This window comes from Coniophora puteana, assembly GCF_000271625.1.
Source record: "Coniophora puteana RWD-64-598 SS2 unplaced genomic scaffold CONPUscaffold_13, whole genome shotgun sequence".
NCBI classification, from domain to species: domain Eukaryota; kingdom Fungi; phylum Basidiomycota; class Agaricomycetes; order Boletales; family Coniophoraceae; genus Coniophora; species Coniophora puteana.
In genome coordinates, this window is record NW_006913065.1 from 26353 (window position 1) to 49382 (window position 23030).

The 23030-nt window shown below is 55.3% G+C and overlaps 7 protein-coding genes across 7 annotated transcripts; 2 read left to right on the forward strand and 5 right to left on the reverse strand.

Annotated features, from left to right (window-relative positions):
- Positions 1-3: 3 nt before the first annotated feature.
- Positions 4-1281, reverse strand: CONPUDRAFT_168400 (uncharacterized protein; the record flags this gene model as incomplete). Its single annotated transcript, XM_007774768.1, has 2 exons — positions 4-833; positions 907-1281. The coding sequence occupies 2 exons, from the start codon at positions 1279-1281 to the stop codon at positions 93-95; spliced, it is 1116 nt and encodes a 371-aa protein (XP_007772958.1). The 3' UTR covers positions 4-92.
- A 1487-nt stretch (positions 1282-2768) lies between these two features.
- CONPUDRAFT_157737 (uncharacterized protein) lies at positions 2769-5122 on the reverse strand (the record flags this gene model as incomplete). Its single annotated transcript, XM_007774769.1, has 9 exons — positions 2769-2948; positions 4452-4483; positions 4535-4545; positions 4606-4634; positions 4699-4737; positions 4803-4817; positions 4875-4894; positions 4956-4988; positions 5047-5122. The coding sequence occupies 9 exons, from the start codon at positions 5120-5122 to the stop codon at positions 2769-2771; spliced, it is 435 nt and encodes a 144-aa protein (XP_007772959.1).
- Positions 5123-6322: 1200 nt separating this feature from the next.
- Positions 6323-9458, forward strand: CONPUDRAFT_146410 (uncharacterized protein; the record flags this gene model as incomplete). The annotated part of the gene is made up of 4 exons (XM_007774770.1): positions 6323-7276; positions 7367-8742; positions 8986-9010; positions 9065-9458. Coding segments are annotated over exons 1-4 (2475 nt in total), but the record flags the coding sequence as incomplete, so codon positions are not given.
- Positions 9459-9911: 453 nt separating this feature from the next.
- CONPUDRAFT_63904 (uncharacterized protein) lies at positions 9912-10151 on the forward strand (the record flags this gene model as incomplete). Its single annotated transcript, XM_007774715.1, has 1 exon — positions 9912-10151. The coding sequence occupies one exon, from the start codon at positions 9912-9914 to the stop codon at positions 10149-10151; it is 240 nt and encodes a 79-aa protein (XP_007772905.1).
- A 2243-nt stretch (positions 10152-12394) lies between these two features.
- On the reverse strand, positions 12395-16690 carry CONPUDRAFT_63122 (aminophospholipid-transporting P-type ATPase; the record flags this gene model as incomplete). The annotated part of the gene is made up of 18 exons (XM_007774671.1): positions 12395-12528; positions 12597-12676; positions 12737-12860; positions 12913-12970; positions 13032-13381; positions 13433-13622; positions 13681-13769; positions 13825-14497; positions 14560-14661; positions 14744-14823; positions 14874-15034; positions 15090-15211; positions 15264-15413; positions 15459-15544; positions 15604-16056; positions 16120-16278; positions 16337-16389; positions 16500-16690. 18 exons carry the CDS (start codon positions 16688-16690, stop codon positions 12395-12397), a joined length of 3255 nt encoding a protein of 1084 aa, XP_007772861.1.
- A 449-nt stretch (positions 16691-17139) lies between these two features.
- On the reverse strand, positions 17140-18781 carry CONPUDRAFT_129807 (LuxS MPP-like metallohydrolase). Its single transcript, XM_007774771.1, has 5 exons — positions 18517-18781; positions 18339-18460; positions 17500-18280; positions 17364-17441; positions 17140-17312 (listed from the first exon to the last, which is right to left on the reverse strand). The coding sequence occupies exons 1-5, from the start codon at positions 18718-18720 to the stop codon at positions 17223-17225; spliced, it is 1275 nt and encodes a 424-aa protein (XP_007772961.1). The 5' UTR covers positions 18721-18781; the 3' UTR covers positions 17140-17222.
- Positions 18782-18856: 75 nt separating this feature from the next.
- Positions 18857-20693, reverse strand: CONPUDRAFT_110111 (S-adenosyl-L-methionine-dependent methyltransferase). Its single transcript, XM_007774772.1, has 5 exons — positions 20535-20693; positions 20089-20483; positions 19863-19999; positions 19748-19803; positions 18857-19687 (listed from the first exon to the last, which is right to left on the reverse strand). Exons 2-5 carry the CDS (start codon positions 20323-20325, stop codon positions 19059-19061), a joined length of 1059 nt encoding a protein of 352 aa, XP_007772962.1. The 5' UTR covers positions 20326-20483; positions 20535-20693; the 3' UTR covers positions 18857-19058.
- Between the last annotated feature and the right edge of the window lie 2337 nt (positions 20694-23030).

The following is a 23030-nucleotide window of genomic DNA, read 5'->3' on the forward strand; positions in this document are numbered from 1 at the left end:
TTGGGCAAAAAGCGTGCAGATATTCGCAGTTACTATAAGCTACAAGGTCGTAATTCACAATGAGACCAAGCATACGATTTTACTGAGAAACCTCAGTCGACCCCTCCTGCATCGCGCTGCAAGTTGGCGTTCATTGCCAACTGCGCCAGCAAAGCAGCACCAAAGCCCGGAGCAAAGAAATCAGGCATATCTTCATCGTCGAAACCGCCTCCACTTCGAGCTTCTTCTTCCTGCTCCTTCTGGTATTCCCGGAACTGCTGCGCTTCCTCCGCGTCCCGAGTAAGCTCAAAACCACAAGCCTTCCTGATACCCCGTGCGAACCAGTTGCCATAGTTTTCGACCAACCATCTCATATCTGTGCTGACACCGTCGTCCTCCTCTGAGTCGACGCATGCCATCTTGTACCCGATACCAACGGAGGCCATGAGCAATCGGACGCACCACACGAGCCTGCGCCGGAATGCTATCTTCTCGTCCTCGGGTGCGTCCTGGTCAGGCTCGTCAATCGGACCGAGGAGCAAGTCACAGATGTCGAAGACGTCTTCGTGCCCCAGATAGACTTCTCCACGCTCGACGTTCTTCTCGTCGTAATAGCCCGTGCTAATTGTCCTCCATCCGTCCTTCGTGTGGTGATAGTTGTTCTCTTTTAGGTCCCTGATGATCCCTTTCCCGTCTGGGGCTTCCGGTGCGGGTCGACGGTGGATTTTATACCCCAAAGAATAGTTCCATTCATGACCAAAGGCACGGGCGCGGAAGTGGTGACGGAAGCTGACATCAATGCACGCCGGCGTGCTTGGGCTGTATATGCGCGCGATGATGTTACAGTCGCGAGGCTAGGGGACAGTTTCGTACCGTTAGCATATAGGACGAGACGCATATATACGGAGAGCATGCGACTAAACTCACATCCTGAAAGTCCTCGAGCAAGACATAGCAGTTGAGCATGGAAATACACGTCACGAAAGTTCCAAGAGGTAACTTCATCTCCCGCTCCAATTCTTCGACGCGCGCAGAAATCTTCCTCCGGATGATCCCCGATTCGTTTCCGCGGAAAAGGAGGGTTTCCAGCTTATCTTCTTCCTCGTCCTCTTTCCCAGGCTTGATATTGATGACGGTCCTGTGGTTATAGACCTGGACTGTTCGCTCCCGGCTAAGAGCGTATCGGGTCCAAGCCCTCGGTGTTGCAGCGACAGGGGAAAGCAAAGGACCAAATTTCTGCTGAGCTAGGTCCAGACCTTGCAGCTCACCGGAAGCGTTAGGTGTTCCCGATGAAGATGACATGGTCGACTCGGGGAGTGGAAGACAAGACTTTGGCGGGATGAGGGACGCGACGCGACATCTAATCTTATCGCCTCCGGGCTTAGGGGAGGCTTAAGCGTGTTCCGAATATCGCGGGGACGCCCTCGCCGACTCCATGTACAGCCATATCCAGCACGCATTTCAACATTGGTAATCAAGACGCAATGTACACTTCTTAGCGCCATTCACAACATGACAAGCGCATCGGAGATCCTAGATTCTGAGCCTCTATCCATTACAGGTGCTCGTAATGTCAGGTTTCAACCAGCGTCTCCGCTCGCCAGAGAAGTCAACGACAGCACGCTTGGTAGTGGCGATAGGAGGGCCAGCCGTTGATAGAGGAACGTCTGAACTATGAAGCGTCACACATAAACATAGCGGCATCGCCGCAGTGTGCCACCCAAGCGCAGAGAACTGACTATGATTCGCCCACGCTAGGGACGCTACTCTACCAAGACTTAATGTGTAAGCGTCTTTGGAGCTGTAAATCCTCTGAGAGGTGCTAAGATTACTTTACTGTAGATTATCATAGCTGGTTTTCCGAGTAGTGAAGATAGACGCATTATCCAAAAGTCTTCTAATCAAACCTTGTTTGGGTGCGACAATATCCGATTCCCCGCGGCTATTTGAGTTTCTGGTAGCATGAAACTCGTACATATTATAATGAGCAACGTCTTGCGTATGTCGAGTATTTGCGTGTGTGCTCCAAAATACTGTACCTACACGACCGTAGGTTCAATGGATTTTTGCGTGACATGCAACTAGAATAAGTTCCGAAAGGACGGAGGTTCAAGCCTCCGGCGAACGTGTGACATTGAACTAAGATGTTGTATCCTCGTCGGCGTGACGCAATACATTCTCCAGGAGATGCTGTCAGGTACACCATTACCATGGCATTGATAAGTCTAATTTAGCCTTCAGGCGTGCTCAACACATTGATCAGCGACGAGTTTTTATCTTTGATTTGTTTCAGAGTTCTCAGCGGCAACCTTTGCTTGACCCTATCGATGGCAAGCCAACACTCAGTAAGTTCGCTTTTTCATCGGCTCTTTCTTCGAGACACATTGAATTCGACCTGTCGTGTTTTTCAGAATCAGACCACTTTTATTTTCCCTTCAGCATCAGTGTCTCGTTGTTGAAATTGAGGAATCAAGACGCTTCATGATGGATTAGTGGGCTGGTTTTTTCAAGCCTATTACGATGTCAACAACTCTAAGTTAGTGAGTTAGTGAAATCGGTACGTGTTTTTGCTTTCTATGATTTATCTGCAATTTTCTGATTTGTTCCAAGGCATTTTTGAAATGCGAAAGCCCTGGCGGTTTGATCTCAGTTTCGAAAGCTTCAGAAGCTCTGAAGCACACAGGGCCCTTCGTGGACTCAAGCGAACGTATCGAGTGCCTTGAGACTTGGAGAAGATGTCCGGGGATGCTGGCATCGGGGATACCCCAAAAACAACCTGTAAAGCCCCATTACTCGAGGGTAATGAAGGCGAAGAGGGCTCTTCCTTGGAAATAGATGAAGGACATGCGGACACTGCTTTCGAACCATTGAGCTTCTTGCTTGTTGGGCTGATCCCCAGGCGTCTCGAGCTCCTGCGACCGGTCTGGCCGATTCTTTGGAGCCTGAGGAGCTCGACATCCCATCTCCGGCTGAATACAGTCGTGGTAAGCGTCTCAGAGTCTCAAATTTTACGCTACAAGGAGTACAGACAAAACTAGCTATTGTAGATGAATGTCCTACGTCTAAATATCAGCTTAGGTTTTTTCTGTCACACTTTGAGGTTCAAAGTACTGTGTGATAGGTGACGAACTATGTCGTAAGTTCAATTTCCGGGTCAAGCGTGAGGCGTGACGAACCTACGGTCGTGTAGGTACAGTATTAATACCGTGGACAGCTACCACAACAGACAAAAACGTCGGGACCGTAATAAATAAACCTATCTGGTCAGTGACTAGTAACTCTCACGATTCAGAATAGCGCGTACTACTATAAAATCAGCGCAGCGGCAATAATAACAGTTGTATGGTAAACTGGGATCTTTCCATATTCATACTATCTCAGCATCGCGCTGTACCCTAGTTTCCTCTGCTGTCTGCTCCTCAGTATTGTTGAACCGGATGGATGTCCCTTCCGAGTTTTCTGGTCGACTGCCTGTGTCATCTATTGCATGCCTGTGAAGGCTCAGCATCATCCACGGTCCAACCATGGAATGCAGTATTACTGATAGCACATCCTCAAAAATCAAGAACGCGGGTGACTTGAAGTACCAATTGTAATGTTGAGCGCACAGGATGAATAATGGACTTGACCTCCAGCACAGCACTTACCGTTGTTCCAAGCGTTGGGATTAGTTGCATAACACCGATTAGGAGAGATGAGAATGCACTGAGGATTTCGTAGTGAGTCCCGGAGGAAACATAATGGATGTACTACTCCACTTACACGACGAAATAAATCAGGTTGTCCCTGATGATGATCGCCATTATTTTCCCCAACAAGAGCTTTGGGGACCTCCGGTCGGTAAGAGTGACGTGTTTTGCTATGTATATAAGCACAGCTATGCAGAGGAGCAGCTCAAGACCCGTCAAAGCTGCAGACTCGAGTGAAACTGCCCAGTATAAGCTTTGCGGGATCAACATCACACAAGTATTGGATCCTAGTATGTTAATCTCAACTACGGATGTGAGTATCGCACATGATATAGATCTTAGAATATGGCTTACTCTCTTGAGAAGGTCCAATCACAAGGACAAAAATTGCCGAAGCAACAGAAGATACCTGGGAAGTTACGAAGCATGCAGAGACCACTAGTAGGATTTTCTTCGACTTTTTGTATAACATGTACACCCGTACAGACATGATACCTGTTTTAAAACGTTAACATCCTCATCTACACTTTAATATCATGGTTTCCTTTCCTTGCAAGACTAGAAGCAGTATAATTGAAGCGACGTTGTTGATTGTGGCCATTAGGAAGCCTGAGGTATGTGGTTAGCGGTGCTTAATACAACGGCTAGTCCTGGACACACATCTGAGTAGAGAAGTTGATGTGTAAGACTTTGATACAATAAATAATAAGCAGCTCTTACATCTGTCAATATTCGAGTTGGTGATATCAAGCCAAGTCTGTGACTTTGTTCGTAAGAACATACCTCATTTGAAAGTGGGACGTTCAGACCGCCAACTTGCCCGAGTGAGTTACAATTACTCATTCTTATCGATTGCTCGTACTTACCCAGAAGAGACCTGCATATGGACGTTAGTGTAAACACGTTTACTAGAGTGGATACGCTTCTGTATACGTACATTATCCATATAAAGCCGAGGTACCGCAGCTACGTAAAATCGCACTTGAGAAATAATGAGAAATAAGCCAGCTTATCCGAGTCAATTACCAACCACGCCATATATGATACTCATAAACGAGAGCTTCCTTGCCTAGCATCAACGTCGATAACTTGAGCTATAGCAAAAGAGAAAGGGGTAGTAAGTCAAGTTCTTACCCATACGAATTTGATCTAGGTGAATGGGTCAGTACTTTTGCCCCACTGGCCGTTAGATGATAGTTTACATACTTCCGAGCCAAGGCTTAGCACTAAGAACAGACGTAGATCAATGCATGATGCAAACATGCCAACCACTAACTTGTTACTCACAATAATCGTAGACAACCAACGCAGTCATTGCGACTATTCAAGCAGTCAGCTAGGCCGAAGTGCGCTTCAGTCGCTTCTAGTAAGCGCTCACCTATAGCGTAGTTTTGGGCCAGCTCAGCTTTAAGCTCTGCTTCGAGCAGTTGGTCGCCACTTGAGGCTGTCGACATGTTTGAGGGTGTGCAGCCGGAGGAAAACTAGAGACGTGGCAAGACAGAGACTCTTTTATACGTAAGGATGTTGATCAGCATCGCCGGAACGCTCAGGGATTCACAAGGCAAAATGATGAACGCTCGTACATAACGAGTATAGCACCATTCTGTTGTGAACAATCAACGGGGATTCTCGTTCCGCCAATGACAAGTCCCCGACAAGTGGAGTATGGTGAGCATCGCAAACAGATGAGACAGGAATGGCATACGATCCTCATTATTATTCCACCAAGGGTTTTCCGCGATGAAGACCTAGTCACAAAGCGGAACGTCCCTCGACAAATGACCTTATTCCGTGAGAAATTAGTGTGGCTCGAGTTGGATAGCGCGAATGAGAAATTCAGATCCATGTACTTAAGATAGTACCGTGAATTGGTCAACACCTTCATTGCAATCCAAGGAATCCTTGACGAAGAATGTTGAAGGGCTGTACTTAAACTCACAGTGCTGTACTCGTATTTGAGATCGACCTTGGCCGAATAGCTATGAGTGAAGGTGAAACACAATGACAACAGCACAGAAGCTCCCGCGTGGAGCATCTGCATCAACAGCGAGGATCCACGTAGTGTGAAACGTGAATGTTTAGACAAACGGTCCAATGAGGCAGCCGACTTATCACAAAGTCCAAAAGGATCGCTGTTTTGTGTGATACTGCTTTAATGCATGCTGACAGCGCATGAGGTGATGTCTTTTGTTTACCGTGACGGGGGCCATTCAAGGGCCATTGCGAAGTAAATGGGAATTACGAGATATGACGGCGCATATATTGAGGCTTTACAAACTTGAGCCACTTGAAAGTTAAGAAGCGCCCATATGCGTGAGGGAGTTACCTTCTTCAGTTTGCAAGGCCCCAGGTGTCGGCGCGTGAAAGCAAGGTTTCCTGATGTCGCAAGGTTTCGGCACAAGAAGAGACAACGGACCCGATAAGAGACACGGTTTTTTGTCCGTCGACATCCAAGAGGGGCTGCACCGTGTCCGACATGTCCCCAGCGTCAACGGGAGGGCAGGCCAGTCGGAGGAAGTTCAAGAAGAGTAGATTGCGTTTTAGCCGGAGTCAAAGTGCGGGGTAGGGAGGGCCGGGGTTTGCCGAAGACCATTTCAAGACGGTTGGTGGTCCTGATCTGGATTTCGGCACATCGTTGCGTTCGACCTCGACAAGGACCAGGCTCTTGTCTCACCAACACATCGCATACATACGACCAACACCGTAGAGACACGACCGGGTCCTCTCACTTCCTTCTAGTCTCGGATCGCTGCACCTGCACGCACCGCACTAGCAGCACGACAGCCCCTTTCGCATCGGATTCCTCAAAAGAGCCCCTTGCGCACCAGCAATTCCTCGCAAGTTACAAGTATTGCTATACTTGCCGTCAACAGACTCACACCACCATCACTCGCTGCTGGCCTGATCCCACGTGCACGACCTGATAGATGGCAGCAGGAAAAACAAAGACGAGGCAAGCAGCGCGTGCGGACGCAGCACAGAAGGCACGTTCTCCACCCCCGTCCATCCCTGTGCCCGCAACCCCTACTACTCCTGCCCCTACTATCCCTGCAACCTCCACAACGGCAGCATCAGCGAAGAAGAACAAGAGGAAGAAGGGCAAGGGAAAGCAGGTGGACCACAGCCCCGCATCGCATCCCTCGCATACACACGGCGACTTTGACTTTGACGATGGCGATGGAGAACACGAGCACCTCGAGGTCGAGGAGTCGGAGAGCGAGCTGGACCTGCGCTACCCCGAGGACGCGACGTCACCCGGTTCGCGGCTCTCGCCGACGCTCGAGTCTGTGCATATCACCACGACTGCGCACCTGTCTGCCTCGGCGGCGGCGGCTGCGCGCTCGGGGCACAACAATCCGGCGAGCCAGATGCAGAACGAGCTGCTGGCGACGGCGAATGATCTGTACCGCAACATCGAGATCCAGCATTCGCATCATCACCATCACCATCATGTCAATGTCAGTGGAACGCATGGGCGGACAGCGGGTGCCCGTGTCCAGGGGCCGCTGCCGCCCCCGCCGAGTACGGCGAAGGGAGTGGCGGGTCATGGGGTGGGGGTGACGGATGATGAGTACTGGGCGTCGTTTCCGCCGCATATCAAGAACTTCGTACGTCGTCGTTGTCATCGCTATCTGCCTTTTATATTGACCCCTGACTACTATAATCACGCACATCTCGTCACTGCGTATCTCGTGCAGGCGCAGACTATGTACAACATCGCACAGCAGATGGTCCAGTCGGACGCGCTGCTCAAGAACGGCACGCACGGCGGCAAGGGTGTGCCCGGCTACCCACCGGGTGCATATCCTCCTCTCCCATTTGATCCCTCGATCTTCTCGGACCCGGCGTTCACCCTCTCGGTCGAGCAGGCGGCGGCGGCGGCGTTAGGGACGACTCCTCCCCCGCCGGGACATCCCCCTCGTGGGCCGTTGCCGCCGACGAACGTGGTGATGCTGGACGAGTACGGCGGGGAGGAGGCTGAGTATCCCGAGGATGAGTATTTTACGGAGGAGGAGCTAGTGGACGGGGTGTATGACGATGAACGGCTGGAGGACGACGGGCGGCAGCACGGGGCGCGCCCGCCGCACCATGGGTCTGTGTCGTATCCGGCGTCGTTGGCGGGATCGCTGCAGGATGCGGTGGCGCAGGTGGTGCTAAGCTACGGGGAGTCGATTGCGCGGGGGTCGCCGCCGCCTATGGGTGTTCCGGTGCCGTCGCAGGGGTTAGGTAGTAATAAGTCGCCGAACGGGACGGCGGGCGTCGGGGCCGGGGTGCCTCTGTCGCCGCCGGGGGAGGGGATTGGTAAAAAGAAAAAGAAGAAAGACAGGAAGCGCGAGGCCGCTGCTGCCGCTGCTGCCGTTGCCGCCGCCGCCACGGCGGTAGGGGCGGGCGGAGGGGCGGGTGGCACGCCGGTTTCTCCGGTGACTCCGGTGTTGCCGAGCACGGCACCTGCCAGAAATGGACAGCGAACAGCGCCGATACCGGAGCCGGAGGCCGAAACGGGAGCCACCCATCCCACGGGGACGGGCGATTTGACAAAGCGTCCTCCTCCCACCGCCAACGCTCCCGCCAACGCCAACAATATGGCAAATGCAAGGACACAGCCTAAAGAAAACGCTCAGGCCCATCCCCAGCCTCCACCGCCATCCTCGCGTGCAGCGGGCAAACAGCCCATGTCCTATGCCCAGCAGAATCCGACACCACCGGCAGCAACCAACGCCAACGGCCAGCAGCCACCCAGGACCGCACGCGCCGCATCCAAGGCCCCGATGCCTGCTCACGCCTATGGCCATAATCATTCACATCATCATCCATCGCCACCATCGTCCAATGCATCCGTCCCTCACAAATCACGCCCACCCGCATCAGCCGGGAGCACAAAGGGCACGCAGAGCAACTCCAAGATCTGGAGCACGAGCACGACAGAGGAGCGCGAACGGATCAAGGAGTTCTGGCTCGGCCTTGGCGAGGACGACCGGCGCGCGCTCGTCAAGATCGAGAAGGACACCGTGCTGAAGAAGATGAAGGAGCAGCAAAAGCACAGCTGCAGCTGCGCCGTCTGCGGCAGGAAGCGGTCCGTCCTCCTCTTCCATATCTCCCGCGCCCACCGAAAAAAATCACTGACGCGACCATCTCTCCCTGTTTTCTCCCTTTTTTCCATGACCATGTCTCGATGATCGCCCTTCGGATGTGCTCTCGCGCCTCGTCCGCCCGTGCCCCCGTGACCCGCCGGAACGTGCCCCTGCGATCCCGATCCCTGTCCTATCATACACCCGCCGCCGCCGATCCGACCACGTCATCAACGGACCGCTTTCAGACATGCGATCGAAGAAGAACTTGAGGTACTGTATGATGCTTATTACGAGGAGCTAGAACAGTACGCGAACTACCAGCAGCGCTACGTATCATCCGGTGGCACCATCCCCCCACCGCCGGGTCCAGGGCCGTTCCCCGGGAGCGTCGAGCTCGACAAAAATGGCGCTGTCATCGGACATCCGCACGGAGGTGGCGGTGGTGGTGGTGGCGGCGGCGGCAAGCAGCCGTCGCATCATCCGCCGCCGCGGGGGCCGAACGGGCGGACGACCACGACGACCGCGACGACGAATGCGACCAATCCGGCGGCGCTCGTCAACGGTCGCAGGCCGCCCAAGGTGCCGCAGCAGGAGAGCGAGTTCGATGATGACGAGGGGGATGAGGAGGAGTATGATGATGAAGAGGAGTATGAGGAGGAGGAGGAAGAGGAAGAAGAGGAGGAGGAGGAGGATGCTGTGGATGAGGAGGAGGACGAGCTGAAGCCCCGGCGCGGTGCGGCGGCTGCCCGCGGGGGCCGCAGGCAGGCCAACGGGGCGAAGGCGAACGGCCGAGATGGCTTCTTCAACCTTGGCAGCAGTCTCACTGTGACCGGCAAGTGTTGCACGCTTTTCTGTTCTCTCCCCATGTTCTGCTTCGGCTTACCGGTCTAGGTGCAGGTAACATACTGACTGTCGCCGACGATCTCTTGAAGAATGATGGGCAGAAGTTCCTCGAGATGATGGAGCAGCTGGCGGAGCGACGGATGCAGCGTGAAGAGGAGGCCGCGGCTGACATCGAGGAGGACAGCGAAGAGGAGGATGAAGAGGAGCCTGAGGAGGACGAGGAAGACGAGGAAGATGAGGAGGAGGATGAAGATGATGAGGAAGAAGAGGTATGTCGCTAAACCCACTACCGTTGCCCGTGGTTCGCCCCTTTAACGGTTCGCAGGCGATGACAGAGGAGCAGAAGATGGAGGAGGGCAAGCGGATGTTCTCGATATTTGCCGCGCGGATGTTCGAGCAGCGGGTGCTCCAGGCGTACAGAGAGAGGGTCGCCCAGGAGCGCCAGCAGCAGCTGTTGCGCGAGCTCGAGGATGAGGACAAGATGTCCAAGGAGCGGGAGGCCAAGAAACAGAACCAGAACCAGAAGAAGAAGGCGAAGAAGATGTGGGTTTACTGCATGTGCAGCTAAAACTAGAAGATACTGACGTCATATTTTACGCACAGACAGCAGAAACAGGCCAGAGAAGAGGAACGTGCGGCTAAGGCAGCCGAAAAGGCAGCTGAGGAAGCCGAGCTGAAGGCGAAGCAGGCAGCATTGGAGGAGGAGCAACGCAGAAAGCGCGAGGAGGACCGCGTCCGTCGCGAGGTTCAGCGCAAGGCCCAAGAGGAGGAGAAGGCGCGCAAGGAGGAAGAGCGACGCAAGCGACAAGCCGAGGAGCGTGAGCGGGAGGCTGAGCGAGAACGCAAGAAGAAGGAGAAGGAGGAGAAGGCGAAGCAGGAACGACGCGAGAAGGAGGAGCGCGAGCGCAAGGCGAAGGAGGAGAGGGAGGCCAAGGCTGCTGCTGCTCGCGAGGCTGCTCGTAAGGAACAGCAAGAGCGGGAGGAACGCGAACGCGAGAAGCGGCTAGCAAAGGAGAAGGAGGAGAAGGCTGAGAAGGAGCGTCTGGCTCAGCAGCAGCGTGAGCAGCAGCAACAGCAACAGCGGGCTGCGGCCAAGAACGCTGTCCGTGCTCCCACTTCTCCACGGCACCCAACTGCCTCTGGATCCTCGCAGCGGTCTGTGTCCAATGGGTCGAAGAAGATCCTCAACAAGCCTCCCCCAGTGCAGCCTGTTCAGCCGCCACGTCAGCAGTCGCAGTCACAGCCGTCACCACAGCAGCAGCAACCACCGCAATCGCAGCAGCCACAGCAGCTACAGCAACCCCAGCCTCAGCAGTCTCAGAGGTCTGGTCCGGGCGCATCTGCGCCTGCCACCCCTGTTGCTCCTGTCGGCCCGCCCTTCAACGCTGGTCCTCCGCCTCCTTCCCCCATGTTTGCCGTTGGTGGAGGTATGATGCCTCCCCACAACGCCATGTCATCCCGCATGCCCTTTGCTCCTCCCCAGCCTCCCTCCTTCGGCGTGTTCGGACCGGGTCCTTCCATGCAGCAAGGCCCGCCTCCTATCGCCACGAACCTGCCCCGCGGCTTCGCTGCCAGCCCGCCATTCGACCAGGCCTTCAACCGCATGCCCTCGACCCCAACGCCCATTGGCCCTCCTGGTAAAGGCCCCGGTCCCGGGCCGATAGGCTCGCCCATCCTTGCGACCGGTGCAGCCCGCCGCGCGTCCCTGAACGAGATTTCTCCCGCCAGCGCCGCGCCTCGACCGATCGGCCGCCCAGCTCCAATCGCACCTCCCGCGCCCATCGCGCGCCCCAGCAACGCGGTTGCGAATTCGAACTCAAGCACAAATGCAAGCGTAAACGTGGACATGGGCGGCGTTGGCTCCCCTTCGATGCTCCGCTCCAGCTCCAGCTCGGGGCCTGGCTCGCCCAGCCGCCGCTCGCCCAGCCCCAAGGTGGGCGTGCTGGGCAGTAGCGCGCTCGCAGCGGACGACGACGAGGTTGTCCCCGCGCCTGGTAGCAGGCGTGTTATCCCTGGTGTGGTCGGGCAGAGCTGGGGCGCCGCCTCGAGCGCGGCGACGTCGCCCAGTCGGCCGATTGGCGGTGGCATGGGTGTCGGTGGAGGCGTGGGTGGAGGCGATGGCAGCCGTGCGCCGTGGGGCGCACCGTCTGCGCCTGGCGGACCTATCGGAGGTCCCCCAGGGCCACCGGGCCCGCCAGGGATGGCCTTCGGCTCGCCGAGGGGCAACGCGCTCTGGGGTGCGGGGCATGGTCCGGGCCCGACGGAGTGGCGGCAGTCGCCGCCTGCGTTCTTCTCGCATCACCCGTTCGCGGCGTCGAACCATGTCGACCCGTCGTCACCGCCGCACTCTGGCAATTAGCTTGTATTGCTCCTTGCTTGTAGGAGGGAGCGATGAGTTGGTATTGTTGCTTACTCTACCCTTTCCTATCTTTTACCTAGTTGCCCTAGCCTTTGCGACCCTTGACTCGCTCTGCTACTTTGGTGTTTGTACGTACGAGCACTAGGCTCTGCTTTCATTTTTGTCTGCGTTGTTACACTCTCACCTGTACCGCCTATTTGTTACACTTCTCCGTTTCGACTGTTCTTCTTCACCTTCTGCTGCTGCTTCATTTTGTGCTTCCATTCCACAGGCAGACTTTAGTCACGCAGACCCAGGCAGACAGAGGGATGGACAGTTTTTGACGTCGCGATGACAAAAGTGAAATACATTATAAAGATGTGAAAATATTCCATGAACGTGATAAGCCGTGATAAGTTAGCCAGGTATCGTTGCCATCGTCATCGTCATAACACCTGAAAAGGCATCTGCATCTATAGGAGCTTGCTCGACGCGGCGGGTGCTAGTCTGCTCCGGACGATTTTGATGATCCAGAGGGGTAAGGCGCTGATGGCCACCATCACAGCGACTTTCCAGGCGAAACGGGTGGAGATGACGAAGTCTAGATCTATTGTGATTGCATCCACCATCAGATACCGTTGCATTAGACAAAGATAGAGTCTTTCGACCACTCACCAAAGTACTCCGGAAGGAACGCCATGCTGATCATGTAGATGGCCAGTGTGGCGACTTCGGATATCACCATGTATACGTGCCTGCGTGAGTTTTATTCAATTTAGAAGGCAACTCCAAGGGAGAAGAAGAGGGTGTTTTACCACGTGGTGATCTCAAGCGCGACCATGATGAGCTCATTGATGATGAGTGCGGTGAACGAGATAGAGACGATGTTCAGGAACTCGGTCTCAAACAACACGAGCGACATGATCATAATCGCAGCGCCTAACGACGCCGGGTCAGGGGTGTTTTCACGTCATAGGAGAACGAGACTTACCTTGATAGAGACTGACCATCACCCACTCGAAGAAGGTTTTGTATGACAGTGCTCGACCCTAGGTTTCCGCGTTAGCATACGCTTCACTGAACGGAGAGTTTGAGCAAACGAAGACGGACCTTGGTCAGCTCCTTGTACAGCTCCGGATACAACAGCGCCAGGTCCTCGTTCACGTCCCGATCAAGCACGAGCGAGAACACGGGCGCCATCGTGTAGAGCGTCGCGTAGCCCATCAGTAGCCAGCCCTGGTACAGCGCGATCGGTGCAAAATAGAAGATGGCGCTGAACACGGCTTGCATCACCGAGATGATCAGACCGCGGTGGATGACGAACTGCGCGAGCTTGGCCGAGCGTCGGTACGAGTTCCGCCCATGCCACATGAGCAGCTTAGTTAGGTAGCTGAACTGCGTGACGGAGAAGTCGGCGGCGAGCGATGCTTGTTTACCTTCCTTGCCAACGATACCGACGCCTGTGGTAGCGAGATTAGTAGGAGGTGGAACAACGGAAAACATTCACGTACCGACGTCAGCAGCTTGAATCATGCTCACATCGTTGCCACCGTCACCAATACAGCAGACGCGCTTCTTCGTGTGGTGCCGAATCAGACGGGCAACATCAGCTTTCTGCGTTGGCGAACAGCGGCAGGCGACAACTGCCGATAGCTTTGTTGTGATCTCGATGAACTCGTTCTTGTACAAATCCAAGCAGAGCTTAAGCGGATCGTGCGTTAGTCGGCTACATTCCAGCCGAGTCAATGAAGGAGCTTACCTGTAACGAATCACCATCGATAACCAAACAGCAGTCAAGCTTGGACTGCAAAAACTCGAGTTCGTCTCTGGCCTGGTCCGCGGTCTTTACTGGAAAAAGTACATGTTAGCAAACACGAAAAATGCATAGAAATAGCGCGCATACATTTGGCGACCTCATGGATATACTGATTCCTTGCGACGAGCTTCGTCGAGATGGCGATACACCTCGCCGTCTCGATCTTATCTCCAGTCAACATCCAAATCTTGATGCCCGCATTCCGAAGCAGCTCCAGTGTCGCCTTCACATCGTCCTGCAGCTTATCCTCGACGCCCGTCAGACCCAGCAACTCAAGATCATGCTCCAGATGCTCCAAAACAGCCTGCGCCATCGCCTCATTGCGGCCCTCCAGCCGAATGCTCGCGGCATGGTGCGCGGCGCGGAACGCCTCATACTGCGCCGCGCTGACGCGCTTGCGCGCAACGACGAGCGTGCGCAGGCCCTCGCGCGCCATGTTGCCCGTCTCCTCCTCGAGCCAGTCGTTGCGCTGCACGATCTTCGCCATGACGACGTCCGCGCCCTTCTGGAGGAAGCTGATCTCGCCCGAGGACGTGTCGCGCACGACGATGCCCATGCGCTTGCTCTCGGACGTGAACGGGAAGACGTCGAGGATGTCGAACGCGATGCGCGCGCCGGAGGGCGTCTGCAGTTCGATGCTCGTCCGGTCGCGCGCGACGAGGGTGAGTCCGACGGATTCGGTCCATTTCACGATGGCGACTTCATCTGGCGAGGAGGCCTGGTACGTGATCGCGCCGTCGTCGCCAAAGACTGGGGTAACCTAGAGACGTATACATATCAGTTCCAATGTGCGATGAGAGGTTGACTGGCAAGGGTGCGCACATTGTGACAGAGAGCCAAGCTGAGGACGACGTCATGTAAACGAGTGGTCATGTCGCGTCGACCGCGCGTCGCAAGCTGTGCTCCAGTTGCGAGCGATCCGTGCTTGTTGTGCGCTAAGAATGATTAGCAATGAACGAACTGCCTCGCCAACGGCAGACTCACTGTTCTCAGCGCCAAAAGCAACAGCGAGCTGGTGTGCAACTTCGTCCATCGAGTCAAACCCATACGACATAGTGCCCATATGCAACTTCTTCATCTCCATCTCTATCAACAAAGTTAGCCCAGACCAACGCCCACCCCATGAATCAACGCACCATTCTGGGTGAGCGTTCCCGTCTTATCGCTGAGCAAATATTCGAGACGGCCGAGCTCTTCGGGCAGAGTACTCGTGCGCACAATCGTTCCCGGGATCTCGTCATCATTCATGATCTGGTGCGCATACAGAGTCTTGCCCATGTCAAGATTCACACGCAAGCTAAGGAACCCCTAGTCAAATATACTGTGACACGGAGGAGGATGCGCACACGCACCTGATCGGGATGATGGACGAAAACAGAATAAGGAACCGGAATACGTAGATGTACCACAGCCCGCGGAAACCGTTGAGCGCGACGAGCAATAACGAAAGTGCAAACGTGACGGCACACAGAATCTGGCGCGGTGTCAAGGTCCATTCATCGCTGGTCAGGACGCGAAGAACACACCTTGGCAAGCCTGTTGATCTCGATGTCAAGCAGCCCGACCTTTGTCTCCGGATGACTTGTGTTCATTACTGCACGCGTCTCCGAGCCGGTATAGATTACAAAACCAATGGCTTGGCCAGCGGCGAGAACGGTGTTGGACCAGAGGACGTTCTCCGCGCTGAGGGGCGCGACGGCCGGAACCGAAACCATCGGTACTTCGTGGGAGAGGTCGTTGGAGTGGGGTGGGTGATTAATCGTAAAAGTGCCAACAAATACGTTAATGTCCTTGATGGGCGCGTCCGCTGTGATCAAGGAACCCATCAGCACCAAAGCGCCTGGACGAAAGCAAAGAAAAACGCACCATATATCTCAGCGTCGAGCGACAACAAGTCCCTATCCGACGGCAACTTCTGCGACGCCGGCACCGCGACCCTCAGCTTCCAGTCCGTCTCACCGTCCAGCTGATCCGTGCGGATGAAACACGTCCCCGAGCTGTCCGACGTGCGCAGGAGCACCATGTCCGCCGGCACGCGCTGGTTCTTCTCGAGCACGACCAGATCCCCGACGCGGAGCGCGGACGAGGGCACCATGCGCGTGTGCGGGCCCGCGTCGACATCACCGAGCGCCGAGGACTCGGGGTCGTCGTCGTCGCGAGCAGCCGCGGCGGCGCCGTGGTCTGGCCGGGTGAGGATGAGGTACTTTTGGGAGTTGGCCTCGCGGTCGCGGAGGTTGCGCTTGTAGTCGTCGTATGCTTCTTTGCCCATGGTGACGCAGAGGACAAAGGCGAGGGGGGCGACGTAGGTGAAGATGAAACCTGTAGGTCAAGAGAGCCATTGAGTACGTGTGGGGTTCAAGATGAGAGTTCGTGCAGCCGTACCAATCTTGAGGGCGGGGACAAACTGGGAGAGGGCGACGAGGAGGAAGTAGAGGTTGAAGAAGAACTTGAACTGCTCGTATAGCACAATGGGCACGAACGTGAAGATGTTGTACTTCTGGTTCCGTACAGTGTTCGGCGGAAAGCTCTTCTTGAGTTTATCTGTACAGTTATGCGTTCAATGCATCCTTCGTCATTTCAGGACACGATACGTCCTCACCTGGTGGCCGAAAGGGAATCGTGCGCGACTTGTCATCTTTGCCGCTCTTTGATCTGCTCGACACCTGGACCGAATTCGCTCGTCAGCATTCTCTAAGCTGGGTAGAAGCAGACTCACCCTCGAATGCGACCTCGCCCGCTTCTGCGCCTCCCCGTCCCCAGACCCCTCTCCAAGCCCCTCCATCATCGCCTCCGCCTCCCCATCCCCATCTCCACCTCGCGCGTCGCGCCCAAGCAACGTCTCCTCCTCCTCCGGATCGTCACTATACTGCTCCCTCTGCTTCCCCTTGCTCCGCATCGACACAAAGTTCCGCCGCGCGTTCGCAGCAGCCGTCGCCTTCGGTACTGCGTGCATTCCGTTTCCTCCGGGTCCGAGCTGTGCACTACCGTCGCCGCGCCCTGTTCGTGTCCGCGTGGGAGTGCTCGCTTGGTCCTGCTGCTCGTCCTGCGAGTCGTACTCGTCGCCGTCGCTGAGCCGTTCGTAGCCTGTCCTGGACTTGCCCGTGCGTCGTATGGAGTGCAGGGGGATGTCAGACATAGACAGGGCAGCCTAACAAGCGCTCTTCAGTCTGCTGTTGCCCAAATGGAGCTTAGGGTCGTCTGTAATGATGGCGTTAAGCAGTGATAGTGTGTGGGTTGTGTGTGGGCAGAGCAGAGGAGCGTCTGCCGCAGTCCGTAGTATCCTGGCTTTCAAGCCGGTGCTAAACTTACAAGAATCCGAAAGGGTGAGCGTGTACCCTATAAATCGCTCAAAATGGAAACTCTCCGTCACCATAGGTATCTCCTAACATATCGGACCAAGCAGGAAGCTCAATAAACGTTCTTATTGGCGGAGATGTAAGTTATGATAGGAAAATCTATCGTCTATCACTACGTCTACTACAGATTTAGAGGCCAACCTCATCAGAGTATGGCAGGGAGCGAATGTCACCAATGGCGACGTAAGTGGGCTTTGCGCTGGTAAGCGAGGAAACAGCCTGTAGAACAGAGTCAGCGAAAGTAATGGTGATGCTTTCAAAAGAGCGAACCTTAGCAAGCTCAGACTCGTTGACCTTGTCGAGCGCCGAAAGGGCCGACTCAGCGGAGAGGTCGGAGGAAGAGAAGATCTACAAGGAGAGCAGAGTTAGCATGTGTTTCTTGCAACCAAATTGTAGCGCAATCTACCTTCTGGCTGACAGCCTCAACGATGGTCTCCCGTGCGTCCAGTGCCGAGGCAGCAGAGAACTTAGCCTTAGCAACCGCCTTTTTCACGTCCTCGCCCTTGACGTTCTTCGCGTCCTTGAGCGCCTGGGTCACCGCCTTCGCCGCCTCCTTCACCTGCTGGCCGGTGGCGCCCTGGACGAGGAAGCCAAAGAGCGTCGCGTCCGAGTAGGGGAAGAGGACGGTCTGCACCGACGCGCCCTCGGGGAGCGCAGCCGCGAGCGGCGAGAGGCCCTTGGACCACTTGACGGACGGCGTCGTGCTCAGGTGTGCGGCGAGGACGGAGAGAGCGGGGCTGGGCTGGCCAGAGACGCCGTAGCCGATGAACACGGTCTGCGGGCCGCTGTGCGAGTCGACACGCGTCTCACCGCCGAAATAGCTTGATGCGGGTGAGGAGGCAGCAGCACCGGCGGAAGCACCAGAGAGGTGCTTGTCGAGGAGCGCCTGGAGGGTAGAGGCGTCGATGCCAGTGCCCACGACGGCGAGATTGCCCTTGGCAAAGGCGGACGCCGCGTATGCGCGCACGTCATCGACGGTGAGGTCGCTGTGCTCAGGCGCGAAGAGGGGGGAGCCAAGGCCATTGCGGAAGGCCAGGGAGTGGGCGAGCTCAATAGCACGTGTAGCCGGGTTGACAGATGCGAGGGTGCTCTCGGAAGCGACGACGGGGGCGACGTATTCCGAGAACTCGTGGCCAAGGAACTTGCTCGAGGTGAGGGTGGAAGCAAGGAGGTCAACGAAGATCTGCCTGGAAACACAAGCCCAGCGTTAAGTTGGAATATAATCGCGAATAAATAGCTACGCACTCATCACCACGAAGGAACTCAGCCGTCAGCGCGATATGCTCGCGCGAGAGGGAGGAGGTGAGGACACCTCCGTAAAGCTCCGCTTCCCGAACTGTTCCAAGAGCCGAGCGCGAGCCTGCCGACTGCCCAACCAAAAGTTGTCAGCACCCTCGCAGTTTGGTTTCCGCACGAGACGCACCCTGAAAGCAAAGTTTTTGAGGACATGGGCGGCACCGGGCTTGGTCTCGTATCTGCTGCCGGCCTTGAGGAGGAATGTGACGGCCGAGGTGGGCTGGCCGTTGTCGGCAGCTGCGAGCTTGACGCCCTGTGCGTCGACGACGGTGGCGAATGAGCGGGCTGCGCGCGATGCGTTGCGGGCGGCCGATGCGCGTGCAGCGAGCATGGCGAGGACGAGAAAGAGTCGGGGAGGGGAGGGTGTTTTAATATTATACGGGCGAAGCAAAGAAAAGTGTATTTACACCGCAACCCGGTCCTTGTTTGTTCCGTGTTTGTCCGAGCCACCTGCCCTCGCACTCAAGCACAAACACAGTAACGACAGGATTTTATAAACGATAGTACGAAAGCAGCAACGACAGGACATGTAAACGAAAGCAATACGAAAGCACTACAAAGCAAGATAACAATCTGTTTTAATCAAGAAACTAGCATATATGCTGCGGTCGTCACTAGGCTTGGATGCTTGGATGAGGCAGAACTAGGTCCTGACAGCAACCCAGAGCCTCAATTTGCGCGGATGGCCCAAACGGCGTTGTATACGCTGAACATTCCATTCATGCTCAGGTCATCCTTGTACTCCTGCACGAGCTCGTCCACAGCGTGCGCATCCATAGATGCCTCGCTGAGCAGCATGGGCTTGACGCTGTCTCCATACCTCTCCATGGCATTCCGCCAGTCCCTGCCCATCTTGCGCTCGCGCTCATTGGTAGCGCGCCAGCCCCCGATGGGTACGTGATACTGCTGTACATGAATCTCCGTGAACGCCGGGCGGCCATCGCTCGTGCGCGTACGGTGTAGCCATTCCGGGATATGCGCTCCGGTCTGAACAAACCCACGCTCCCCAAGTACGTTGTTAACGACGGTGAAGAAGCGATCCATGCCCTGTGTCCCGTTGCTGGGCGGGATCCCGCGCTCGAAACTGACACTGTGCTCGAGTTCGCCCGCCAGGAAGAGTCCGCCGGGCCGGAGGACGCGTGCGATCTCGCTTAGGAAGCCGCCGTAGTCGTGCACAGCGAGCATGATGGACCTCGCGTGGACAACGTCCATAGTGCCTGACGCCCAGCGGAATCCTTGTGTGATGTCGTGCATTTCGAAATGCACATTGTTGGGAGGGTGGCGTGTTTGGATAGGTACTGGTACCGATGGATATGTGTTCAGAAAAGGAGTGCGTGGAAGAACTGAGTGATCCTTACCAATGTCGATGGCATTGAACCGGGCAGAGGGGAACTGTTGCGCCATGTCTAGGGCCCTACAAAAGAGACGTCAGTAAGATGTGTCACTAGAGTCTCGAGGGATGATCGAACGTACCAACAGCCCGTCCCCGTACCTAAATCCAGCACCCTCTTCCGCCTGTCGTCCTGGTCTGTGTCTAGGACAACATCGACTGGGCCTACGTAGTGCTCCCCGATCAGGGCATGCAGCGTACGGTGCTGCCATGTCAACCTCTGCATACGATGGTCAGCCATCCGCGCCACGCGTCAAAGAACCAGACAATCAAGAGGGACGATTCAGGAAGGGGGGAGAGGGAACACACCTCTTGCTCTCTTGCGTCGACGGGCAAGGGGTAATTACCATGAGAATGGAAGCTTGAAAGGAAAAGCCTCTCATCGCGCTCTTCAAAGTACGACGGGATATCATCCGAGTGGATCTCCGTCAGTACCGACGATGTATCGCTAGAACCGTCATCTATGTCTGTGTCTGCGTCGTCTTCGTCGTCATGTCTCTCGTTGGCGGTGTGCCCCGACGTACCGCGAGGCATCTCAATCGCCATCTCCGATTCGGGGTCGGGCGTTGGCTCCCGGTCTCTTGTTGCGTGAGGCACTTTGAGGGTCTGCGATGAATAGCGGTGATGCAGTGATGTCGATGGGAGTGTGATGATGTGCTGCCTGATAGCCACGTAAGAAAAGATGGCAAGACGAAGCGAGGAAGCTAAAAAGATCGGTGAGCTAATGAGTTTTATACGTGATCCAAGATACTAACTCAGCGAAACACAGCGGAAGACCGACACGAGGTCGATATGGCGACACGCCAGACCGGTTCGAAAGGTGATTTCGGGCGATGGGGTGCCAAACTGACCCTGACGTGGGGGCGTCGGCTACGGGTGGGCGGTGCGGTATTCGACAGCTGGCTCGATCGTGCTGCGGCGCCGGCGAAACGGTCGGGAACGACGGTGGCGCATGTAATCCAGCAGAGCCGATGTCGGAGAGGGAGTGTCAATTGAAAAGAAACCCAGCTCCGCCGACGCAATGCGGAAGAAATAGAGACTTGATGGGCGACAGCGCAGGGAGCATGCTTACTGGACTTGCCATGGGGGGAAATGCACTATCGAGGGTGCTCGATTCGGGTGTTGACGGGTTGGAGAATAGGGAAGGAAAACAATTGAGTGAGCCAACCGCGTCCTGATTCTGTTGATCAGGAACAGGTTTGCATGCTTGGAAATCGGGCCAAGGTTCCAAGTCGAGCGCTCGAGAGAAAAATGAGGGACCAACATTATCACGTAAGTACATCAATAAACGTGTCTTCGAATGAATGATTGACACAGCAAATGAACCGGCGCGAACGGTTCAAGTCTGTGTCTATCTGTTGTCGACAGCAGGTCAGCAAATGTTCACGAGAGCTTTTGCACTCACGACTTGCGCTGTCCCGGACATCCACCTGTGGCATGCTCACATGCATCAGCGGATCTGCTGGTGGCGGGCTGCCAATGAGCCGTGTTTTTTTTTGCAGTTTTGAGCGAGCGCTGATCCTCGTCGGAGTCATTGCGGGCCAAGGTGCGTTCTCAGTCCTGGAGACTCGTGATCCATACGGTGGGTAATCATAAATGGAGACTTCTGGTCGAAAAAAGACGAAGTCTTACTGGTGCCCCAATGCTTGCTATTTTATCGTCAGTTTGTTCCGCCTTTGAGGATTCTGATCGCTTTTTGGCGCCTGGGTGGACCAACAGTACGTGTCGGACCTCAGCGTCTTGAAAGTTGACACGTCCAGTCATCTTGTTGAGCCGACTCCTCGGACTTCTTCCAAGTTTGAATCTGGTGCCGAGTGAGCATGGAAGAGATTATGATAGGACAGGATAGGAACGACCACCATTCTTGTCACGAACGATCTGAAATCTGGCTGTCCTAACAAAGCATTCGAGTAACTCAGAGCATGGAACAAAGCGGACTTCAAACTGCAGAAAACTTACTCGAGATTGCGAAGGTTTCATTCGAACGATTCATTTCGAACCTCCGAGTCCGAAGCATCCCCGGCATTATTGGTGCCTCCGTCGATGGGCTAACCGACTCTGGTTGGATGCGAAGCGCCGTGAGTCAACGGCCACAACCACGATGTCAAACTTGTCCTGATGAAGCCTCGTTTCCAATGCAGATTCGCGTCCATGTGTCCCTACATCAAGCATTGTCTCACCCTATCTCAGCCTCATCTCCCACTGCTCGAGTCATCCTGTCACGCCTGTCACGACGCGTCGCCTTTCACGTGCTGATACTGTGGGTGCCTGTATCGCGATGTTTGTCACGCTTAGCGCCCCTAATTTCAAAACCCGAGCTCTTGTCTGTCTCGCTTTCCCTTGCTTTTTTCCAGTCGCCCGCCATTCACCTGAGGGTTCCCGACGACGTGCCTGCGACCTGCGACAACCATGCCGTTCGACGCCGAGCTGTTCAAAGAGCAGGACAGATGCTTGAGCCTCCCAGATGAGGACGAGGATGACTACATCCGCCGACGCCTCAAGGCCCGAGAAGAAGCGTACGCTTTACCCCATTGCCCGCCGGTGTAATAAAACCTTGAAAACTAAACCTTATGTCGTCTAGTGAACAGCAAACTTCATCGATCCCTGCAAAGCAACATTTAGCCCCTGAAGAACGCGCCAACGCCCTCGGGCATGCCGTAACGCCCTCGAATTCGCTGGCCACAAGAACGCCCCCAGTTACGGCAGATACGGGGAAGGCTTCCGGGTCTCATTTTCAATCGTCAGCATACTTTCTATATCGGAAATCACGGTCTGCTTATGCTCTCTCGCTCCCCAAACAGAAACACAAAGACAGGGGCAGGCGACCCTGTCTCCTCGAGTCGCGTCTCGCGGGCCGCCGAGAAACGAAAACGGGGATCTTGCGAGGATATGAGCACCTCGGGTCGTGCCGAAGGCGCTGCAGAACGCATACCCGATGCACGTAACAAGTTAGTACAGATTTTCTTGCACGATGCTCCCATATGGGTGCATATATGCGCATGTATACACGTCCATTCTGATTGAACTGGGTTTAGGCGCGCCAAGAAGCTGGTAGACCATGCTGCTACAGCGTCCACTCGTGCATCGGACTACGAACCTTCAGCTCAGGCACGTTCCGCGCCAGCTCGCGGCGGGGCTCGAGAAGTAGATAGGGTCATTCCTGAGCCAGCAGCAGCGGATCGAGCCTCCAAGACGTACAATCTACAATCGCGTGCTGATGCGCAAGCTGTCAAAACTGCGACATCAAGTTC

What these genes read in the sequence shown, in the direction of transcription:
- CONPUDRAFT_129807 (XM_007774771.1), bottom strand. Translation starts at nt 18,720, where the DNA reads ATGCTCGCTGCACGCGCATCGGCCGCCCGCAACGCATCGCGCGCAGCC. An exon ending in TCAAAAACTTTGCTTTCAGG is followed by an intron (nt 18,461 to 18,516) that starts GTGCGTCTCGTG and finishes TTGGTTGGGCAG; the next exon opens with TCGGCAGGCTCGCGCTCGGC. An exon ending in TTGAGGCTGTCAGCCAGAAG is followed by an intron (nt 17,442 to 17,499) that starts GTAGATTGCGCT and finishes CTCTCCTTGTAG; the next exon opens with ATCTTCTCTTCCTCCGACCT.
- CONPUDRAFT_110111 (XM_007774772.1), bottom strand. Translation starts at nt 20,325, where the DNA reads ATGGCGATTGAGATGCCTCGCGGTACGTCGGGGCACACCGCCAACGAG. An exon ending in TCGACGCAAGAGAGCAAGAG is followed by an intron (nt 20,000 to 20,088) that starts GTGTGTTCCCTC and finishes CATCGTATGCAG; the next exon opens with AGGTTGACATGGCAGCACCG. An exon ending in GTTCAATGCCATCGACATTG is followed by an intron (nt 19,688 to 19,747) that starts GTAAGGATCACT and finishes CATCGGTACCAG; the next exon opens with TACCTATCCAAACACGCCAC.